The sequence below is a fragment of the Labeo rohita genome, chromosome 16 (assembly GCF_022985175.1).
Source record: "Labeo rohita strain BAU-BD-2019 chromosome 16, IGBB_LRoh.1.0, whole genome shotgun sequence".
NCBI lineage: Eukaryota > Metazoa > Chordata > Actinopteri > Cypriniformes > Cyprinidae > Labeo > Labeo rohita.
In genome coordinates this window covers 29,734,563-29,754,234 of record NC_066884.1, presented here as the reverse complement: position 1 = coordinate 29,754,234, position 19,672 = coordinate 29,734,563, and the positions used below count along the sequence as shown (strand labels likewise).

At 35.4% G+C, this 19,672-nt stretch overlaps 1 protein-coding gene across 6 annotated transcripts in view; it reads left to right on the top strand.

Moving 5' to 3' along the window:
• triob (trio Rho guanine nucleotide exchange factor b) overlaps window positions 1-19,672 on the top strand; it is a 144,750-nt gene that overhangs the window by 122,731 nt on the left and 2,347 nt on the right. For 4 of the 6 annotated variants that reach the window (XM_051132386.1, XM_051132390.1, XM_051132389.1 and 1 more), the window contains 20 exons: window positions 736-831; window positions 924-1,072; window positions 2,688-2,754; window positions 3,047-3,150; window positions 3,251-3,320; window positions 5,308-5,397; window positions 5,508-5,600; window positions 5,741-5,791; window positions 7,258-7,335; window positions 7,733-7,924; window positions 8,015-8,195; window positions 9,826-10,451; window positions 11,399-11,646; window positions 13,130-13,268; window positions 13,381-13,408; window positions 13,520-13,685; window positions 15,511-15,632; window positions 15,718-15,790; window positions 15,894-16,094; window positions 16,241-16,379. In XM_051132386.1, the coding sequence (XP_050988343.1) occupies window positions 736-831; window positions 924-1,072; window positions 2,688-2,754; window positions 3,047-3,150; window positions 3,251-3,320; window positions 5,308-5,397; window positions 5,508-5,600; window positions 5,741-5,791; window positions 7,258-7,335; window positions 7,733-7,924; window positions 8,015-8,195; window positions 9,826-10,451; window positions 11,399-11,646; window positions 13,130-13,268; window positions 13,381-13,408; window positions 13,520-13,685; window positions 15,511-15,632; window positions 15,718-15,790; window positions 15,894-16,094; window positions 16,241-16,379 (2,913 nt within the window). Of the gene's footprint in view, window positions 1-735; window positions 832-923; window positions 1,073-2,687; window positions 2,755-3,046; window positions 3,151-3,250; window positions 3,321-5,307; window positions 5,398-5,507; window positions 5,601-5,740; window positions 5,792-7,257; window positions 7,336-7,732; window positions 7,925-8,014; window positions 8,196-9,825; window positions 10,452-11,398; window positions 11,647-13,129; window positions 13,269-13,380; window positions 13,409-13,519; window positions 13,686-15,510; window positions 15,633-15,717; window positions 15,791-15,893; window positions 16,095-16,240; window positions 16,380-19,672 lie in introns of those variants that run through there. The other 2 variants (XM_051132388.1, XM_051132392.1) reach the window with 2 other exon arrangements.

The following is a 19,672-nucleotide window of genomic DNA, read 5'->3' as shown; positions in this document are numbered from 1 at the left end:
TAATTTATTGGAATACTCCACATGTCCTCAGTTGTGCTTTGCCAGTACTTATTTATTGAGGTACAGAAACTGATCCTGTTCAGTAGCATTTCTTAAAATGTCAACTTCTTATAGACTGAGAAAGTCCTTGACCTTGTCCGTGACCTTTCACGTGCCCTTTAATGGAGTATTCACGAGTGCGTACAATCACATGCGATGGGCCATGTGTGCACTTACTCTTTACCTAAAACAACCTAAATCTTCCAAACCAAAGTTCCTATTTCCATTCCCCCATATATGCCCCTACCTCTCTGAAATCACCCCCTGATTGGCTGCCAAATACAGAAACCACACCCATTGCTATATTTGGACTGGAATGTTTCCACCTTCAGTGTCAGAACACTACAGTGGTGAGCATCATTGCAGATTTACATAATAAATGAATGTTAGAGTCTATAGTGACTTTGTAGCTGACATTTAAACTCTGGATCCATTGTTAATTATTTATTAAATTGGAATAGTCTTCCAGCTCAGTATCCATAACCAGAGGGTGACCACTGATTTTAACGCCAATAATCAATTGCTGAGTAAGCAGCATATCCCTGCTAAAACAAAAAAAAACAGTGTAAACCAGCTTAAGGTCTTGCTGATTGTTTCCCAGCTTGGCCAAAATTATGCTTTTCTTTTCTTTTTGTGATTCCTATTTTAATACAACTTTTGAGCATTCTTAATTTTTTTTTTTTCTTTTTTGCGTAGGCTACTTCCCGTCTGTCTGGACGTCCCAGCAGTTCAGAGACACCGAGTGCAGCTGAACTGGTCAGCGCCATTGAGGAACTTGTCAAAAGCAAAATGGTAAGAGATCACAGAGGTGTAGGAGGAGATCACAGCACTAGTCCATTTTTTGGCATTGAATGTTTTTGTATTGTCCACTTTTTCTCTCTCAGAGTCTGGAGGACAGGCCGAGTTCTCTCCCTGTTGAGCGAGGAGATAGCAGTAGCCCTTCCTGCAACCCATCAGATAACTCCCTCCTGTCTTCCTCTTCTCCCATCGACGAGATGGACGAACGCAAGACTGGCTTCCTCAAGAGACGACAGTGCGTTCTCCTCTTATATTTTCCTTAAATGTTTGTTATATTAGCTCTCTGAAACACAGTATTTGTATGGCTGCACCAAAATTAAAAGCGACAGGTAATGTACTCACCCCTTGTCATCCAAGATGTTCATGTCTTTCTTTCTTCAGTAGTAAAGAAATTATGTTTCTTGAAGAAAACATTTCAGGATTTTTCTCCGTATAATGGACTGATATGGTGCCCTGAGTTTGAACTTGGAAAATGCGGTTTAAATGCGGCTTTAAGTCGAGGAAGAAGGGTCTTATCTAGCGAAACGATCAGTTATTTTTATAAAAATATTACAATTTATATACTTTTTAATGTCAAACGCTCGCCTTGTCTCATCTGACTGAACTGATTTTTTTTTTTTTTCAGTTCATGACATGTTGAAAAATTACTATCTCATGTTCTACCTCAACTTCAAAATCACCCTACATCGCTGTTTTACCTTTTTTGTTAAGGGTGTTTGATCTTCTTTGCATGTTCACTTTGCAAAGACTGAGTTGGTGCTTCTGCAGTGATGTAGGATGATTTTAAAATGATTTTTGAAGTTGAGGGAGAAAATACGACTGGAGTTTTTTAACATACCCTAACTGTCATGGACCAGAATACACCAAGTTTAAGGAGAGCAAGACAAGATGAGCATTTGAGATTAAAAAGTATTTCAATTGTTTTTTTTTTTTATGAAAATAACTGATCGTTTCACTAAATAAGACCCTTCTTCTTTGGTTGGGATCATTTACAACCGCATTTGGGATCGTTTAAAGCCGCATTTAAACTGCATTTTGGAAGCTCAAACTTGGGGCACCATAGCAGTCCATTATATGGAGAAAAATCCTGAAATGTTTTCTTCAAAAAACATAATTTCTTTACAGCTGAAGAAAGAAAGACTTAAACATCTTGGATGACAAGGGGGTGAGTACATTACATGTAAATTTTTGTTCTAGAAGTGGACTTCTCCTTTAAATCTCATGTGTGGAATGTTTAAGTGACTGAGAGGTTTCAGAGGTTTTTAGTTAGCTAGTATGGTACATAAATACAGAAAAGAAAAATAGACAACAAAAAAAGTTGTACTCTTTAATAAAAATAAAGTAAAATTACCTTTTCAAATGTGAGTGACTCTTTTAATGACTCCGTACTGTTTTGGAGTGCTCTTGTTGAATGTAAATCACTTCAATAACTGGTTCAAGGCATATACGGGATCATGAAGCATATTTTTTTATACATTATGATAAGCTACACAAATTGTATTGTGTCAGCGGCAAACAGTTTGAACTTTCAGCTTTTCATTTATAAAACTTTCCATTGAGTCCATTGAGCTTCAAGGTTCATTCCGTAGAGTTCAGTGCATTGAGGCACGCTGGTGTGAGTCATTTGAAAAGGCACGTAGACAGCACTGGCTCTTGAAAAGCACTATAATAAGCATAAAAATGCATAGCACTCTCAGATATTGTGTACATTTTAATTAGATTTTTTAATTAGAAATGTTTTTACAGATACGTGTTGATTCTAAAAGAAACAGTGTTTCTTTTGACTCTGCCTGTCATCTTGAATTGTTCTTTAATTTGAATGTGAATGTGTTTCTCTCTTTCATTTTCAGCTATGTACTGCTGGAACTGGTGGAGACGGAAAGAGACTACGTGAGAGACCTTGGTGCAGTTGTGGAGGTGGGCTTATATTCAGTTCTTTTAACAAATACCGCAGTGAGATCGCTATGGTGACCGCATACAACTGAACACATTCATTCAATAATCAGAACTGTTTGAGGAGTTACACAACTGTTGTTGTGAATTGATTACATGATTTGTTTAACACATGATGCCTTGTGTCAGCTGTGTTGACACAGGAAATAAGAGTGGTTTCGATTCGCCACTTATTCAGAATGGTCACCGAGTGAGATCACGTTTTATGTGTAGCTGTCTCCATGGTAATCATACTGATGTGTTTTGGCACCTGCAGGGCTACATGAGCAGGATGAAGGAGGAAGGTGTACCTGACGACATGAAGGGCAAAGATAAGATCGTCTTTGGGAACATTCACCAGATTTATGACTGGCATAAAGAGTATGTGAAAGTGACACACGTCGATTCTGTTCTCGTAAAAACCACCAAGACCCCCTACTTTCATTTCCTGTCTTTAATGTTACACCTCTCATCTTTGTAGCTTCTTTCTTGGTGAACTAGAGAAGTGCTTAGAAGACCCTGATAGACTCGCACCCCTGTTTATCAGACAGGTATGAAATTATTCATTGTGGGTTTGGCAGATATCATTAAATTATGCAATTGTGTTAAACTTAAAGGTGAAGGATAGTCATGCCATTACATAATGTTGCTGTATCCATCTTTTTTTCTCTATATTAATCATGCTGAGATAATTTTTCACCCAAAAAATGGCACACTTCACCTTTAAGCCATAAAGCAGGAAATGCAGTCACAGCTAAAAGAAGCTGTGAGGCACAATATATATTTTGAACTATGTCTGTGTTTTAAAACAATGTCAATGCTTTCAAAAAAGTTTTTGTGTTTTTAGTTTTTATGTAAGGTATATTATCACCCAATGATATACATATATACAGTTACAAGCCAGGTTTCCATCCAAAGTTATGAATTTAACTTGTGCACAAAAATTGGAATATTGCATAAAACATTTGTGAAAAAAAAAACAATTTTCTATTCAACAAGTCAAAGAGAACAAAATCATCACTTCCTGATGAACTGATACTATATATTACTAAGAAAAGTAGGAGAAGCCACTGAATATAGAAATTTTCATATATAATAAATTACTTGTGCCTCAGAGCCAGCAGACGAAACACAATAATTCTTTCGGAGGTGGATGCCTGCTGTTTGGGAACGCAGTCGTGTAAGACAGTTCTGGGAGGCAATTATACAGAAATACTTTGACGACAGACTTTGCTCAGGCATTTCAGAATGACCATAACAACATTTCAGATGATATGGAACGGGATCGGTCCACTGGTTAAACGGGTTTTGCCGGCCCATAGCGCAAAGTCACATGACTTTTTTTGATGCGTATGGAGGAATTTATTCAGCAAATGCGTTTCCATCTCGCATTATTGGCATTAACCCTTTTTCGCACAAGTCAAAAACCACCTCAAGCGAGCGTAAGAACTTTTTTTGTGAATTAAGGGATTTTTATTCGAAATGTGGCATTCCATCCCTTGTTTCTGATGCGATACTTCAAAATGTGCATAAAAACCGAGTGAAAATTATTCAGACATCAAATATAATTTTTGATATTTTGTGGCATTTACTAGTGGGTGCAGGACATTATAGTTCATTATAGTTCATTTATGTAAGTGATATTAACAAAATAAAGTAAACTGTGACATATTATACCCAAAAATTACCAGCAAAACTGATAAAAATTTGGGCCCAAAAATTATTCAGACACTTTGATCTGACCATGTTTTGCTTAAGTGTTTTTTCTTTAATTGCTAATGTGACTGTTTAACACCACAGACTGAACAAAATTAAGCATTTCTTGATAATTGGTCAACAAAGTATTAATAGTTTGTCTAAACATTTGTCTGAATTTTTGATAACATGTAATCAGTCACTACCCAGCGCAGCCTGTATACATACAGCATGCTCAGCAATATATACTATATAGCTCGGCTGAATTTTTTTTTTACATAAAGTTAAATATATATACGTATGTTTACTTTTATCCACATACATACAGTATACTCACGTAGGGTGATATGTACTATATATAACATAGCTTAACTGCTTGATTGCTTGTATTGTCGCAATATGTAAACTATATTTTCACACAGCTCTAAACTGATATTAAGGATTTGACCTGACTTGACTTTTGTTATTCTGTCCATACAATGAAAGTCAATGTTGTTTTTGACCCCACTGATGTTTATTGTGTGAGCAGAAGTTTTTTATTTAAATACATTTTTTGCTTTCCACAGAATAAAACATGCATGCATGTTTGGAATGCCATTTTTTAGTCTTTTTTTTCCTTTATGTGCCATACTTGCACTAAAAGAAAGTGGTCATTATGTGATATATACAATAGCTTAGTGAAGAGTTGAGTCATAGCTGTTAGTACATTGTGTATTTTAGCACAATTGGAAAGCCAATCAGGATGATTATACAAGGACAGGAACTATCCATTTTTTTAAAGTCTTACTTAGTGAGATGAGTAAGTTTTGACCTTCTTTGCCTGAAATTCTGTTTTGGCTACAGGAACGAAGACTTCACATGTACATTGTGTACTGCCAAAACAAGCCCAAATCAGAGCACATTGTTTCAGAGTACATTGACACATATTTTGAGGTAAGACTCAAGTCACTGCCTACATTCTGCCTGACATTTAAACATGAGTCATAAAAAGGAAGACAGACTCAGAACTACACTATCTAATCTTTTCTTTATATCTTCATCAGGATTTAAAACAGAGGTTGGGCCACAGGCTACAGATCACAGATCTACTGATTAAACCAGTGCAGCGGATCATGAAATACCAGCTCCTGCTGAAGGTCAGACAGAGACATTTCATTAGCAATGTAGTCATTCCTTCCACTACCACAGACCCATCTTTATGTAAAGAATAGATGTTGAGAAAAGATCATTGTCTACCAACATAAATTGATGTTTCTCTACATTGTTCTAATTTTAGGACTTTCTCAAGTTCTCCAAAAAGGCTGGTTTGGACACTGTAGAATTAGAGGTAAGGGTATTTGTTAAGACATGGGTTAGTATTTAACTTTGACAGGTAACTCATCCAGAACAATTTACGCAACAAATATGAATGCTACTCAAATCATGCAGCTGGAGTAAAAATGTTGCTAACTGTATAGTATTTCTAGCCAATCAGACTTAAAGTTGTTCACTTTCAGAACAAAAATTTACAGATAATTTACTCACCCCCTTGTCATCCAAGATATTTGTGTCTTTCTTTCTCCAGTCAATAAGAATTTATGTTTCTTGAGGGAAAAAATTCAGGAATTATCTCCATATAATGGACTTCAATGGAGCCCCCAAGCTTGAACTTCCAAAAGGCAGTTTAAATGCAGCTTCAAATGGCTCTAAATGATCCCAGCTGAGGTAGAAGGGTCTTATCAAATTGACAATTGATATACTTTTTAACCTCAAACGCTCGCTTTGTCTAAGTCTGCGTGAACTGCGTTTTTTTCCCACTTAATACGGTCAATACAGTTAGTGTATGTCGAAAAACTCCCATCTTGTTTTCTTCCCCAACTTCAAAATTGTCCTACATCGCTGCAGAAGTGGCAATCCAGTGTTTACAAAGTGAACATGCAAAGAAGATCAAACACCCTGTACAAAAAAAGGGAAAAACAGTGATGTAGGACAATTTTGACGTGCAAGCAGAAAATGAGACGGGAGTTTTTGCCCAACCCCATTCCTGGAGATCTACCTTCCTGCAGAGTTTAGTTCCAACCCTGATCAAACACACCTGTATGTAATTATACTCCTTCAGGTCCTAATTAGTTGGTTCAGGTGTGTTTGATCATGGTTGGAGCTGAACTCTGCAGGAAGGTAGATCTCCAGGAAGGGCACCCTTGCCCTAACTGTATTGACCCGGATTACACAGACTGCGCATGTGCATTGCAGAGACGAGATAAGATGAACATTCGAGGTTAAAAAGTATACAAATTGTTAACTTATTTAAAAAATGACCGATCATTTCACTAGATAGGACCCTTCTTCCTCGGCGGGGATCATTTAGAGCCGTTTGAAGCTGCATTTAAACTGCATTTTGGAAGTTAGAACTTGGGGGCGCCATTGGAGTCCACTATTATAGAGAACATTCCTGAAATGTTTTCCTTAAAAAACATAATTTCTTATAGACTGAAGAAAGAAAGACATGAACATCTTGAATAACAAGGGGGTGAGTAAATTATCTGTAAATTTTTGTTCTGGAAGTGAACTTCTTTAATCTGATCTAAGTCTCAATTTGTGCCTCAGTGTATGCCTGGGAATTGCGGCATAAATTGAGGCATACCAGAACCATATCTACAAACCATATCTATGGGAACCTTTGTCTTAGGTTAGCAAACCACCTAGCAACACCTTAGTAATCTCCTACCGCAAATTTTACACAGACAAGGAACAGGCATGTTTTCTTCAGAAATTTTTAAAATGTAGTTCTAAAATATATATGCTCTCTCACAGAAAGCAGTAGAGGTGATGTGTGTTGTTCCGAAACGCTGCAATGACATGATGAATGTTGGACGCCTACAAGGATTTGATGTAAGACGCATTTCTCTTACCTTATTTACAAAAGTTTGTAAGCATGTATGTGAAAAGCTAAAAAGCACAGCCAATAACAGTTGTGTGCACATAAATCAGCAGAAAGTCCACAAGCTGTTTGCAAAGGGGTTTTTTTCCCACTCCAAAACTAAAACTAAGAATGACAGTGAATTTTCATCATTTTGTGGAAAGAGTTAAAATGCCTGACAAATTATTTACAATCTGAGCAAATAAAACAGTGACCTTGCCTCCAAATAATACGGTACAATAATTCAAACTAGACTGTGCTTGTTGTGAATGTTCTTTTTTACTGTAGTGTTGTATTTATGTTTGCACATGCTAGAGAATTTGAACTGTTTTGAGGACTGAGCATTGTTTATTTTATGTATGTGTTTAGGGTAAAATTGTAGCCCAAGGAAGACTGATTCTGCAGGACACCTTCATGGTCTCAGACCAGGATGGTGGTCTCCTTTCCCGCATGAAAGAGAGGCGCGTCTTTCTTTTTGAGCAGATAGTTATCTTCAGTGAACCCCTGGATAAAAAGAAGGGCTTTTCCATGCCGGGCTATCTGTTTAAGAACAGCATTAAGGTGTGTAGACAAAACCACTGCTATAGAAAACACTCAAGACACAGTATATCAAGTAAAAACATTTATCTCTTATCTCTCTTTGCTCTGCAGGTCAGTTGGTTGGGTCTAGAAGAGAGTCCTGACAGTGACCCTTGTAAGTTTATTTTGACCTCAAGGTCATCGACTGGCAGTACTGAGCACTATGTCCTCCATTCCTCCAACCGGGCGGTTTGCCAAGTCTGGATCCAGCAGATCAGCAGCATCCTGGAGAACCAGAGAAACTTCCTCAATGGTAACACAATTTTAGAGTTTTCAAAAAAGTTACAAAATGGGAGGTTAGTGGTAAATTTATGTTAACCAGAAGGTTGTAAGGGTAAAGCCCCACAAACTATTAATCATCACCATCATTGGCTTACACTTCTCTTGTGGAATTGTCCACGTAATATGTGAACTAACGCATATGTTGCTTTACATCAGGGTTGTCTAATCTTGCTTTCCATGGGCCAAAATCCTACAGAGTTTAGCTCCAGCCTCCCACAACACACTTGCCTAGAAGTATCTTGCAGTACTGAACCATTAATTAGCTGGTTCAGACTGGAGCTAAATAGCAGATTAGTGGCCCTCCTGGAGGAGAATAGTTATCACAGATAATAGTTATGGATTGGGATTTAAAGATAATACTGCAGTAATGGGGCAGCTAGTTTTCCAACAACTGATTATGTGATTAGTGATGTCAGCTAGGTTTAATAGTTAAGACAACTTAGAACACTGTTGAAAATATTCAAATATTCTGTTTGAAAATTCACTTTTAAGATTGTCTAGTCATTTGGACAATCAAGCAAGTAGTTATTTTTTTTTAATAAAAATAACTAGTGAGTTGTTTGAAGATCGTTATTAGAGTTATTATTATTAGTAGTAGTATTATTCTCCCGCTCTGGAAGTCTATGGCAGCCCATAGAACAGCTTGCGGGAAAGTTATGAAATTTGGCACACAGATAGAGGACATTCAACCACAGCAAGTTTGCAGTCTCTAACTCAAACTCTTTAGCGCCACCACTTGTCCAAATTTTTACTCATTTTATGCTAATAACTTTTGAACTGTAAGGTCTAAAAGGCTTTGTTTTTCGCTATTTTAAAAAATACATCAGACATTTTCAAACCATGTCCTCCAACCCTGATCAAACACACCTGAACCAACTAATTAGGACCTGAAGGAGCACTTGATAATTACAGACAGGTGTTTGATCAGGATTGGAACTAAACTCTACAGAAAGGTTGATCTCCATGAAGAGGTTTGGGCACCCCTGTCCTAGACGTTTGTCTAATTTTCACCAAAATTTGCTCAGATCATCTTGAGACCATGCTGGCATAAAGTTATGGAATTCAATTAGTCAAACTGTTCTTGAATAATGCGTGAACGAATTTGACAAAGAGCACGCAAAAATGGATGTGAGGCTATATCTCTGCAACAGTTTGCCGTTTTGAGACCAAACTTGGTGTGTGTTATAACAAATTGCAAAAAATGCTAATAACATTTGATTAAATTGGCCTATTGTAACGAAATTGATCTCAACATATTCCTTAGGTCATGCCGAGAACATCAATACTGATTATGGTAAAATTGGCCAAAGTTCCTGTTCGCGATTTTGATTAATGTTGAAAACCTACTTTTTCAAACTCCTCCTAGACCGCTGGTCAGATTTTTACTAAATTTGAACAATGCTGACAATAATTATGGATTTCGTGTTGAAATATGAAAGGTTTTCATTTAACGCATCAATGAATTTCCTGGAAAGATAAAAAACTGCATCTGAGGCTGTATCTCTCCAAAGCTTTGACATATTTACACCAAACTTTGTATGTGCCAAAATGTCTTTTATGACTGAGTTAATATTTACACTTGCCTCTTGTTGTCTTCTCAGCACTGACTTCACCCATTGAATACCAACGGAACCATGTTGGGGCAAGCAGTCTGGGTGGACCCAGCAGCAGTGGACTTCCGGGAGGTAGCAGCAGCTCTGCCATGGGTCCCAGCTGTGGCTCTCGGTCCAGAGCTTCCCGAATCCCTCAACCTTCTTCACGTCTCCCTCAGCCTGTGCAGCATCATCACGCCCCCGCCCCAGATGACCGCACTTCAGGTACGTGTCCTCTTCCTGACCAGGATCTAAACGGTGAGGTCCCTAGGATGCGGGTTCTGGAGAGCCCCCTGAAGGAGCTACGCGAGGATACCCAATCAGGGACACTCATTCCAAGAGCCACAGTCACACCCCTGTCTCTCACCCTAACAAAGCCCCGTCTCAGAGTTCCCTCGCCCATTCTCTCCCCCTTGAATCCTCAGAACTTTACAGTCCAGAAAGGTTCCCCGTTTTGGGCCTCAATACCAGTCTCGCCTACTGGCAGGCCCGGCTCTTACACAGAGCAGAGTGACACGTTGAGTCGCAACCAGTGTCAGACTCGCAGGCACTCCGCCCACAGTAAGGAGTTGGACCGCATCAGTACTTGCTCCTCCACCAGTGAGCAGTCCCTGCATTCCACTCACAGCAATGGGGTAAGAGCCAAACTCTAGATCCTGGCTTCAGTGAGGCCTAGTCCTGCTTCACCTCCACCTTCGGCTTCATACTAACCTGCTGGGGTATATGTGCGTTGTCCTGGAACTAAAAGAGGATTCTCACAGGCTGTTGTGGATATTAACTGGCCTGTTTGACTGTGCTGAGCAACTAACAACGTACACTGTTAACCAGGATAACTCCTTGAGAGTTTCTCAGAAACTCTGTACATCCGTTGACTATCTCTGCTGATTCTGTCTGCTCTGAACTGGCAGGATTTTCTTGCTCTAACTGCCTGAGAAGACCTAATGCGCAAGCACTGGGAGCTCATAAACCAGCCAACTAACAATTACTAACACTTTTTTTTTACTTTTTAACCCGCTTATGACTTTTTTTGACGGATTTCAAAAATGCTTTTTAAGAGAATCCATCTTGGGGGGTGTTAAAGGCCCCATAAAATCCTGCACTGACTGTGCTGACAATAGTCTATTATAGAAAAAGGAAGTTGGCGTAAAATAGCAAATAGACTTCACTTGTGTCAGAAGCAAGTCTGAAGCATAGGGATATGGGGGGAGGGGTATATTCTCATTCTAGAGATCATTTTTGGACAAAACATTTGGGTACGCACATAAGTGAGGAAAGAGTCATCAGTATATTTTTATAAAAACTACATTTTAAGTTCATATATAAAATATATTTTTGTCAACTTCTGGTAGTCAACCACACTGGTAGTTTTGAGAGGCTTTTTAAGGGTGTTAGATTTCCTCTTTTAACCAACAGAGTGTTTTAAACTAAAATGACTTTCCTTTGTAAATCTTTTCCTAGAACTGCTTTCGCTTGCTTCTTGCTCTCTGACATCTTCAACATACTTCATATACAGAAATACTAAATCAAACATAAATAATCTAGAAGTTGTTACTCTAATGTTTTGCTGTGTTTCTGTTTTTAGAGTGAAAGCAGCAGCAGCAGCAGTGTGTCAACCATGTTGGTGACCCAGGACTATGTGGCTCTAAAGGAGGATGAGATCAGTGTGTATCAAGGAGAGGTTGTGCAGATATTGGCCTCTAACCAGCAAAACATGTTTCTAGTTTTCCGTGCCGCCACAGAACAAGGCCCAGCAGCCGAGGGCTGGATCCCCGGCTACGTTCTGGGTCACACCTCCACCATCATTCCTGACTACCCTGATGGAACTCTCAAGTAAGGATTGGTTAATTATTATTGATTATAGAGTGGTTAGTTCAGGATTCCTCAAATCTTGCCCTAGATGGCCAGTGCCCTGCGGAGTTTAGCTCCAACCCTGATCAAACAGACCTGAGCAACCTAATCAAGGTCTTCAGAATCACTAAGAAATCACACATAGGTGAGCTTGATCGGGGTTTATGCTAAAATTTTGCAGGGCAGCAGCCCTCCAGGTCCAGATTTGTGGAACCCTAGAGTAGTTATTTCTAAAGTGAAGAAGCATCACATGAATTGACCTTTGCAATTTTTGTTGTTTATACAACCAACAGATTTCCATATTTTAACCAAGTTGCTAGCTTTTGCATGTTAAAGTGCCGAAAATTATATATAAATAAAACTATTAGTTGGAATATTATATTATATTATATTATATTATATTTTGACAGTGGTTCCTGCAGCAACATAGCCTTAAAACACATTATCTTTTCATAATATTTTTTGAAGTTTACACAGGACTTGATTTTATTCACAAAAATTTGATTGGGTTTTGAAAACCGTAAAAAAAAAAGATTAAAATCATGAAGCTTTCTTTGAAATAACCCAAACGGCAAAAAATATATATCTTTAAATATATGTTTTAATATATTTCAGAATATACAAAAATAGCCAAAAAATAAATCTTTAAATATATTATAATATAACATATCTTTAATACATAGCCAAAAATATATATATGCTAAAATAAACTTTTTAAATATATTTGTGTACATATATTTTCTACCAATATATTTTTTGGCCATTTTTGGTATATTTTTAAAATATATTTTTAAAATATAAATATATTTAATGAAAACAAAAAGAACAGAAAAATACATTTTGAGCTATATATTTCAATGCACAGAAATGCATTTACGTATGCCACATTTGAAGAAAAACTTTATTTGTTGTCTATAAAACATATGAACATATTTTAATAAAATTAAATTATAAAATAGCTAAAAAAGCTAAAAAATATATATAAATAATCTTTTCGAATAAGCATTATTAAATCATTATTAATGCAGTTTTGCTCTATTCCATTCATTTTTACCCTAAATGTAAGCTACTGTAAGATAAGAAATGTATTTTTGTCCCTAAAATTCATTTTGAAATATATTTTGATACGGTTTGAAAATATATTTTTTTATTTCAAAAATATATTTAATTGATTTACTTCACTGTTTACAACATATATTTAGCATATATTTAAAATATATTTTGCTATCAGAAAATGTATGGCAATTTTTTTGCTATAAGGGAATGTTCACTCATGAATTCTCAAAATGAATGTTTATGAAGTAAGTTCATATCGACCTTAAAATCAGCCTATGAATGCATCCACTTCTGACGTTTTTAAAAGATGCCACTGTTTTTAAAACAATATTGACTTCTTGTTTGCCGTCTAATATTTATAGTGTAACTTTGAATTAGCTCTTTTAAAATAGTGCTGTTTGACATTCAGGAAGTCCTCATCGTGGCACACAGCTCTACGCATCAGACGAAAGTCCGAAAAGAGAGACAAAGATGGAAGGAAAGAGAGCAAACCAGAAAATGGCTATCGCAAGTCTAGAGATGGATCAGCCAATAAGGTTTCTGTAAAGGTACTGCTTTTCAGTCTAACAGTCTAATGATTGATTATGTAATCATTACTTATGTAATTTCATGCTTACTACAATTTCTACATTCTGTATGAACATTCAACATTTTTTGCAGCTTTTGAATCCCAACTACATTTATGATGGTAAGTAAAAATATTGTTCTTTCATTCTTGGAAATCTCTCTGCATAGATTAAATTGTTTGTGTGTCATAATGAAAGAGCCAAATGACTGTAAGTTTCTAATTTGCTGACAGCAGTTCCCCCAGAGTTCGTGGTCCCCCTGAGTGAGATGGTGTGCGACAGGGGCGACAGTGTAACTCTCCGCTGTAAGATCTGTGGGCAGCCTAAAGCCTCGGTCTGTTGGAGAGGGCCTGACCAGAGCACTCTTAGCAATGGTGGAAGACACACAATCACACACAGGTAAAACCAGTTCACAGACATCATTATAGATGTTAAACGCAGGGGGCACTCTTGCTTTACGGATTCTGATCGAGTCTAATGCGAAGGACGAACAGTCATTTCACTACTTTCAGAACTGTTTACTGAAAGAAACATTTTCCATGCTAAATATTTCTGTGAAATTGTCTTCACGTTGTTCATTGACTACATTTGGTAACAATTGGCTATTTGGACAAGAACAAATTGATTTAGTTTTACACAGTGTCATTGCTATCGGTTTGACAAACTTAATCGCTCACCTTCGCACAATATTTGATTTCCTTTGTGGGCAAAGTTCCTAATTACATATTTGAATTTTAAAATTAAATAGCTAAATAAGAATGAAAAAGCTTGCACACCCTTGCGTCAAAAGTACATTATATGTGGCATATTCCTACCAAAAGTACTGTTTTGATTAAGATCGACATGACTTGAAATGAAGAGTTTATTTGCAAAAGCAGATAACTCTGTTTTTTAAAATGTTCAAAAGTCATGTTTTTTATTGTTATCATGTTTTATTGTATTAGCTGTATTTTTTAGTTATTTTTACTTTATATCAAAATAACTGCTGTAGTTTGATTGAGATTAACTGGAATGCACAATGAAAAAACATGATTTTTGAAAATTGTTAAAAACATCTGTTTTTGCAAATAAACTCTTCAGATTACTTTTGGTGAGAAAGTATACATTTTTTATTTACTGTATTAATATTTTCTACTTTTGGAGCTATGGTGTGCCAACTTTTTTTCATTGTTTGTTTTTTTTTTTATGGTTGAGCACCTCTTTGAGTTTTTTTGCCTCCTAGATGTGCATACTTTTTGCAAAAAAAAGCTGAAAATTAAAATGCTGTAAGTTAAAAAAATATTAAAATTAAATTTAAAATCTTTAATTAAAAAGCATACTGGTTATTTAAAAAGGTTATTTATTAATTAAAAAGTTGTACAAATGCTTTTAAAAAATAATTAAATATATGTTAAGTAAAATTGTACAAATATTTAGTAAAAATAAACTAAAAACATACAAGTATACATTTACAGGATGATGTACAATCAGCTAGTTTTTGTCACAAAATAAACCCTGACAGAGTGACCAGCACCCCGCTTTAAAGCGTATCATCCACAATGTTTTTTTTTTTTTTTTTCTGATAATGACTCACTGTCTGAAAATTATTTTGTACGTATTGCATAAGTGAAATGCATTACTAAATGAATGTACATGAAATATTGGGTAACACTTTACAATAAGGTTTATTAGTTAGCATTAGTTAACTACATTAGTTAACATGAAGTAAGAATGCACAATACTTCCACAGCATTTATCTTAGTTCATGTTCATTTCAGCATTTACTAAAGCATTATTAAAATCACAAGTTGTGTATGTTAACATTAGTTAATGCACTGTGAACTAACACGAACAAACAAATAATTGTATTTGAATTAACAAAGATGGATAATAGTGTAGTAAATGTATTGTTCATTGTTTGTTCATGTTAGGTAATATGTTAGGTTATTCTAAAGTGTTACCAAATATTGAGTTGAAATTTTATTTTATTTAATTAAATTGTTTTATTCTGTGAGAATTATTTATTTTGCTTGTGAGATAAAATTGGCTTCGGACAACAGTATACAACAGTACAATAGTTATATATATATATATATATATAGTTTAGCAGTCATTATATATTATATACATTTTATCTGACCATGTATTCCAGGGAACCATAGTTTTTTAATAGACTATGCTGTACATTTTTGTTTTTATACATAGCACTTTACATTTGTCAGCTAATTGTTTACTTTTTGTTCAGTGAGACAGGGGAAGTGACCCTCCGTATCTCACCTGCCACTCTGGACGACAGCGGCACCTACACCTGCATCGCCTCTAACGACGTGGGCTCAGTGACATCTTCGGCCTACCTCAGGGTGCTTGGTCAGTTGATTTTCAGTTGCCACTGCTCAAGACAAAAACAAAAAATTATTAGAAGTTGAGTCACCGACGTTTTTGTTTTCTCTAGGCGCTTCCTGTGACGGCATCCTCTGGAAGGATAACTTTGAGTCCCTCTACACTGAAGTCATGGAACTGGGAAGGTACTGTACAAATGAAATGCTGTAATAGTAAATCATACAAAATTTTCTCTTTATACAGCTAACATTTTAAACCATCTAATGTTTTTTTCTGTCCCGTCTGCAGAGGCAGGTTTGCCGTCACTAAGTGGTGTGAGCAAAGAGGAAGCAGACGATCAGTGGCCGCTAAACTAGTAAATAAGAAGCTAATGCGTCGAGAGCAGGTGGTTCAAGAGCTGGGTGTCCTACAGTGTCTTCAGCATCCTCACCTGGTGGGCCTGCTGGACACCTATGAGACCCCAGCCAGTTACGTTCTCATCCTGGAGATGTACGTGGAATTCTCTTCTTAATCTGTAACAAATTATTCCCACACATAATGACTAAGTTAATGATAAAACCAGTGAAAGTTTTTATTTTCTTCTTTTGGGGAACACATATTGTTGTAACACATTTTCTCCTTTTTTTGCACATCAGCGCTGATCAAGGTCGTCTCCTGGACTATATTGTTAGCTGGGGGAACTTGACAGAAGAAAAGGTGTCTCTTTACCTACGGGATATTCTAGAAGCTTTACACTACCTTCACACATGCAGGATTGCTCATCTTGACTTGAAGGTGAGCCTTCCTATAGAATTGTTCTTAGTAAATTAGTAGATCATTTGTGGAAGTAAAGTACCTAGATGGCACTCAGCTAGTGGACCTACTAGGGCATCTCAACACATTTCCAAAAGACCTGCAAGATGGCTTAAAATGATTTAAATGAAGACAAAACCAGCTATAAAATACACAAAAATGGAGTTGAATTTATTTGTAACAATTTACTCTCAGAAATTACTTGGAAATTTGACAAACAAATGCATAGAAATAACAATTAAATAGAAAGAGTAAAATAGTATTTTCTTGTAAACCATACTCAGTGATATTTGTTTTATTTACCATTTCAAAATATTTTATGCAGTGTAAACTATAACACCTAAAAATCAAGGAATATTTCTTATTGTAATGTGTTCACTCAACAACTGTTGATTTATATTTAAAAGTGTGATTTCTAATGTTGGAAAAGTCATGGAAATTTCCATGATGAATATATTTTGTTTAGTTATGTTGAGCTCTAAAATACTGGTTGAAATTGCTGAGAAATTACAATTTGTAAAAAAAAAAAAAAACTACTGAAAACATAATGTAAATTCATTAGTCATGTGTGTTAACCCTAACCCCCAAAAAGTGTTAACCCTAAAGAACATTCATTTCTTGAAATGTCTAGTCAGTTCTTTACTTAAGTTATTTAAATTTTGAATTACGTAAAATTGTATTACATAAAATAAGCCGAGAAGTGCTAACAATACAAAGTTTTATAGACTAGACAGAGAAGTTCGATTTTAAGAGTTAGCAGGATGCAGTGAAGTGCTTATGTAACTCAAAACAAAAGAGAAATGCGAGTGGCTCAAATCGAAACTGGTGCAGAACAGCTCGGCTCTTAAGCGCAAAAAAATATATAACAAGCAATAAAAATACAAATAATTCTTCCTGGTGACAGCTTTTATTCTAAATATAAACAACAGCATAACTAAATCCCAATATTTTCCCTTCCCAGTAGAAAATATTAATCTAAAGAACAGAAACAGGATATTAAGCAAATATATGTATATGTATTAATACAACACGTAAAAATCTAAATATATCTACAGATATGACTTATAAAAGGAGGTCAAATTGTCACTGAGCTGTCATCAAATATTTTATCAATTTTAACAGCTTTTTTGTGCGTTTTTCTATATTATTAGTAGTAGTTTTAGTAGTAGTAGTAATAGTAGTAAAAGTAGTGTCTAATACATGGAGTACCTAATGTGTATGTCCTAAAGGGTATTGCAGTCTAAAAGGTTGAGAACCACTGATTTAGGTGTAATATTTAAAGTGAAATATAATACATATACTGAATACAATATAGTGAAATGTCCCTATTGGATGTTAGAACAGCATTTTGTAAATGTGTTTACAATATTTACAACATATTAAAATTTACTTTTAGTGTTTCAGACGTTTGTAAATAAAAGACTGATGCTTCAGCCAATTTGTTATTAAGGGAAATAAATAGAAACATTTGCTAATTTAGTTGTATAAATGACTGTTTATATCATTCTTATGAATATATATATATATGAATATTCATAAGTGATTAAACATCTGATTTACAGAGACTGCACTAATTCAGTCTCCAACTGACTAATTGCTTTTATTATAATAAATCACCATTCCTAGAGATTTTGTGACATCTGTGGTTAAAAGAAAAAATAAGGTGGGAGGTCATTTTATCGCATCTTTCCAATACTACTGAACAGGGTAGATACAGATAATATACTCACCCCCTTGTCATCCTAGATGTTCATGTCCTTCTTTCTTCAGTCGTAAAGAACTGTTTTTTGAGGAAAACATTTCAGGATTTCTCTCCATATAATGGACTTTTATGGTAACCCAGAGTAGTGTGGCACAATATACCGGTACTTAAAAAGTATCGTGATACCCTGCTTTTAAAAACGGTACGATTCCGTATTTTACTAGTACCAGTACTTTAAGAATGCATTTTAATAAGAGCCGTATTTCTGCGTGTCTGTGTTAGTGAATGGCGCAGACGCTGTTTTGTTTACTACACACAAACACGTGACGCTTGCTGTGTTTTCAGCCTCTGCCGCCTCAATATATGAGTACATGAACACATGAACTTAATCTCTAGAACCGCTCTGAGAGTCACTTCGTGAGCATTTTACCGTTTCTTTTGCGGAAAACTATTGTCATATAATGAAGACCCTAAAGTTCCTCACAGCAACCCGTCAAAATAACTTGCTTTAACTTGACAGTCAGAAATATATTAATATATTACTTAATGTAAAGATAGTACTATTAATAATAATAAGACAATGTTTAAGGAATATTTATCAGGAAAAAATATTTACAAGAATTTATTTACCAGAAAATTTTAAATACACAGCACAGTATTTCTTAAAAAAAAAAAAAAGAAAAGAAAGAAATATCCTATAATAAATTAATTCCTTATCAAATCTAATTATCCTTTATAAATTCATTAGACATGCTTTTGATTATTAAAATGTAATGTAACGATTAATATAGAATCCAGAAAATTTATGGAAAACAGAGATTCACAAACAAAACAGAATTTGAGAAAAAAAATAAAACGTATTTCATAGGGCCTTAAAATATATAATAAAAAAATAATAATAAATTGCTGTTAAATTCTGCAAGTTTCATGATTTCAATGAATTAGGCATGTTTTTTGATAAATACTTATATTTTATGTAACTATTAAAATAGAGTCTAGAAAAATTAAAATGGAATGTTAATTTCAGATTTCATAGGGCCCTCTTTATTTTATTTGTTTCTTTGTTTTGTTGTAGTTGTCCTTTAGTTTGTCACTCGCGTCTAGGTTCTTATTATTAATAACAAAGATAAAATAAAAAATGACTATGTCATGATATAAATTGTTGTTGTGAAATAAAATTACTATATCATGAAAAATGTTTTGGCTTTATCCGTTAAGCTAACTTACCAATATAGCAAAGAATCTTGTGTAGTGGCATTGGCATGTGATTAATATTATTTTATTTATTTTTATTTTTTTGTAAAGGGGGGGATGAAATGTTTTAATAGATAAAATAACGATGGTCTCCATTTGGATCATCTATTATTCAATTACTTTTCCTGTGTTCAATGTTTTTTTTTTCAAAGAATTGGTTCAATAGTAGTATCGTGATATTTTAGTCAGGTATCGTATCGAAGTCAAAATTTTGGTATCGTGACAACACTACCCCAGAGTTTGAACTTCCAAAATGCAGTTTAAATGCAGCTTCGAGAGGCTCTAAATGGTCCCAGCCAAGGAAGAAGGGTCTTCTCTA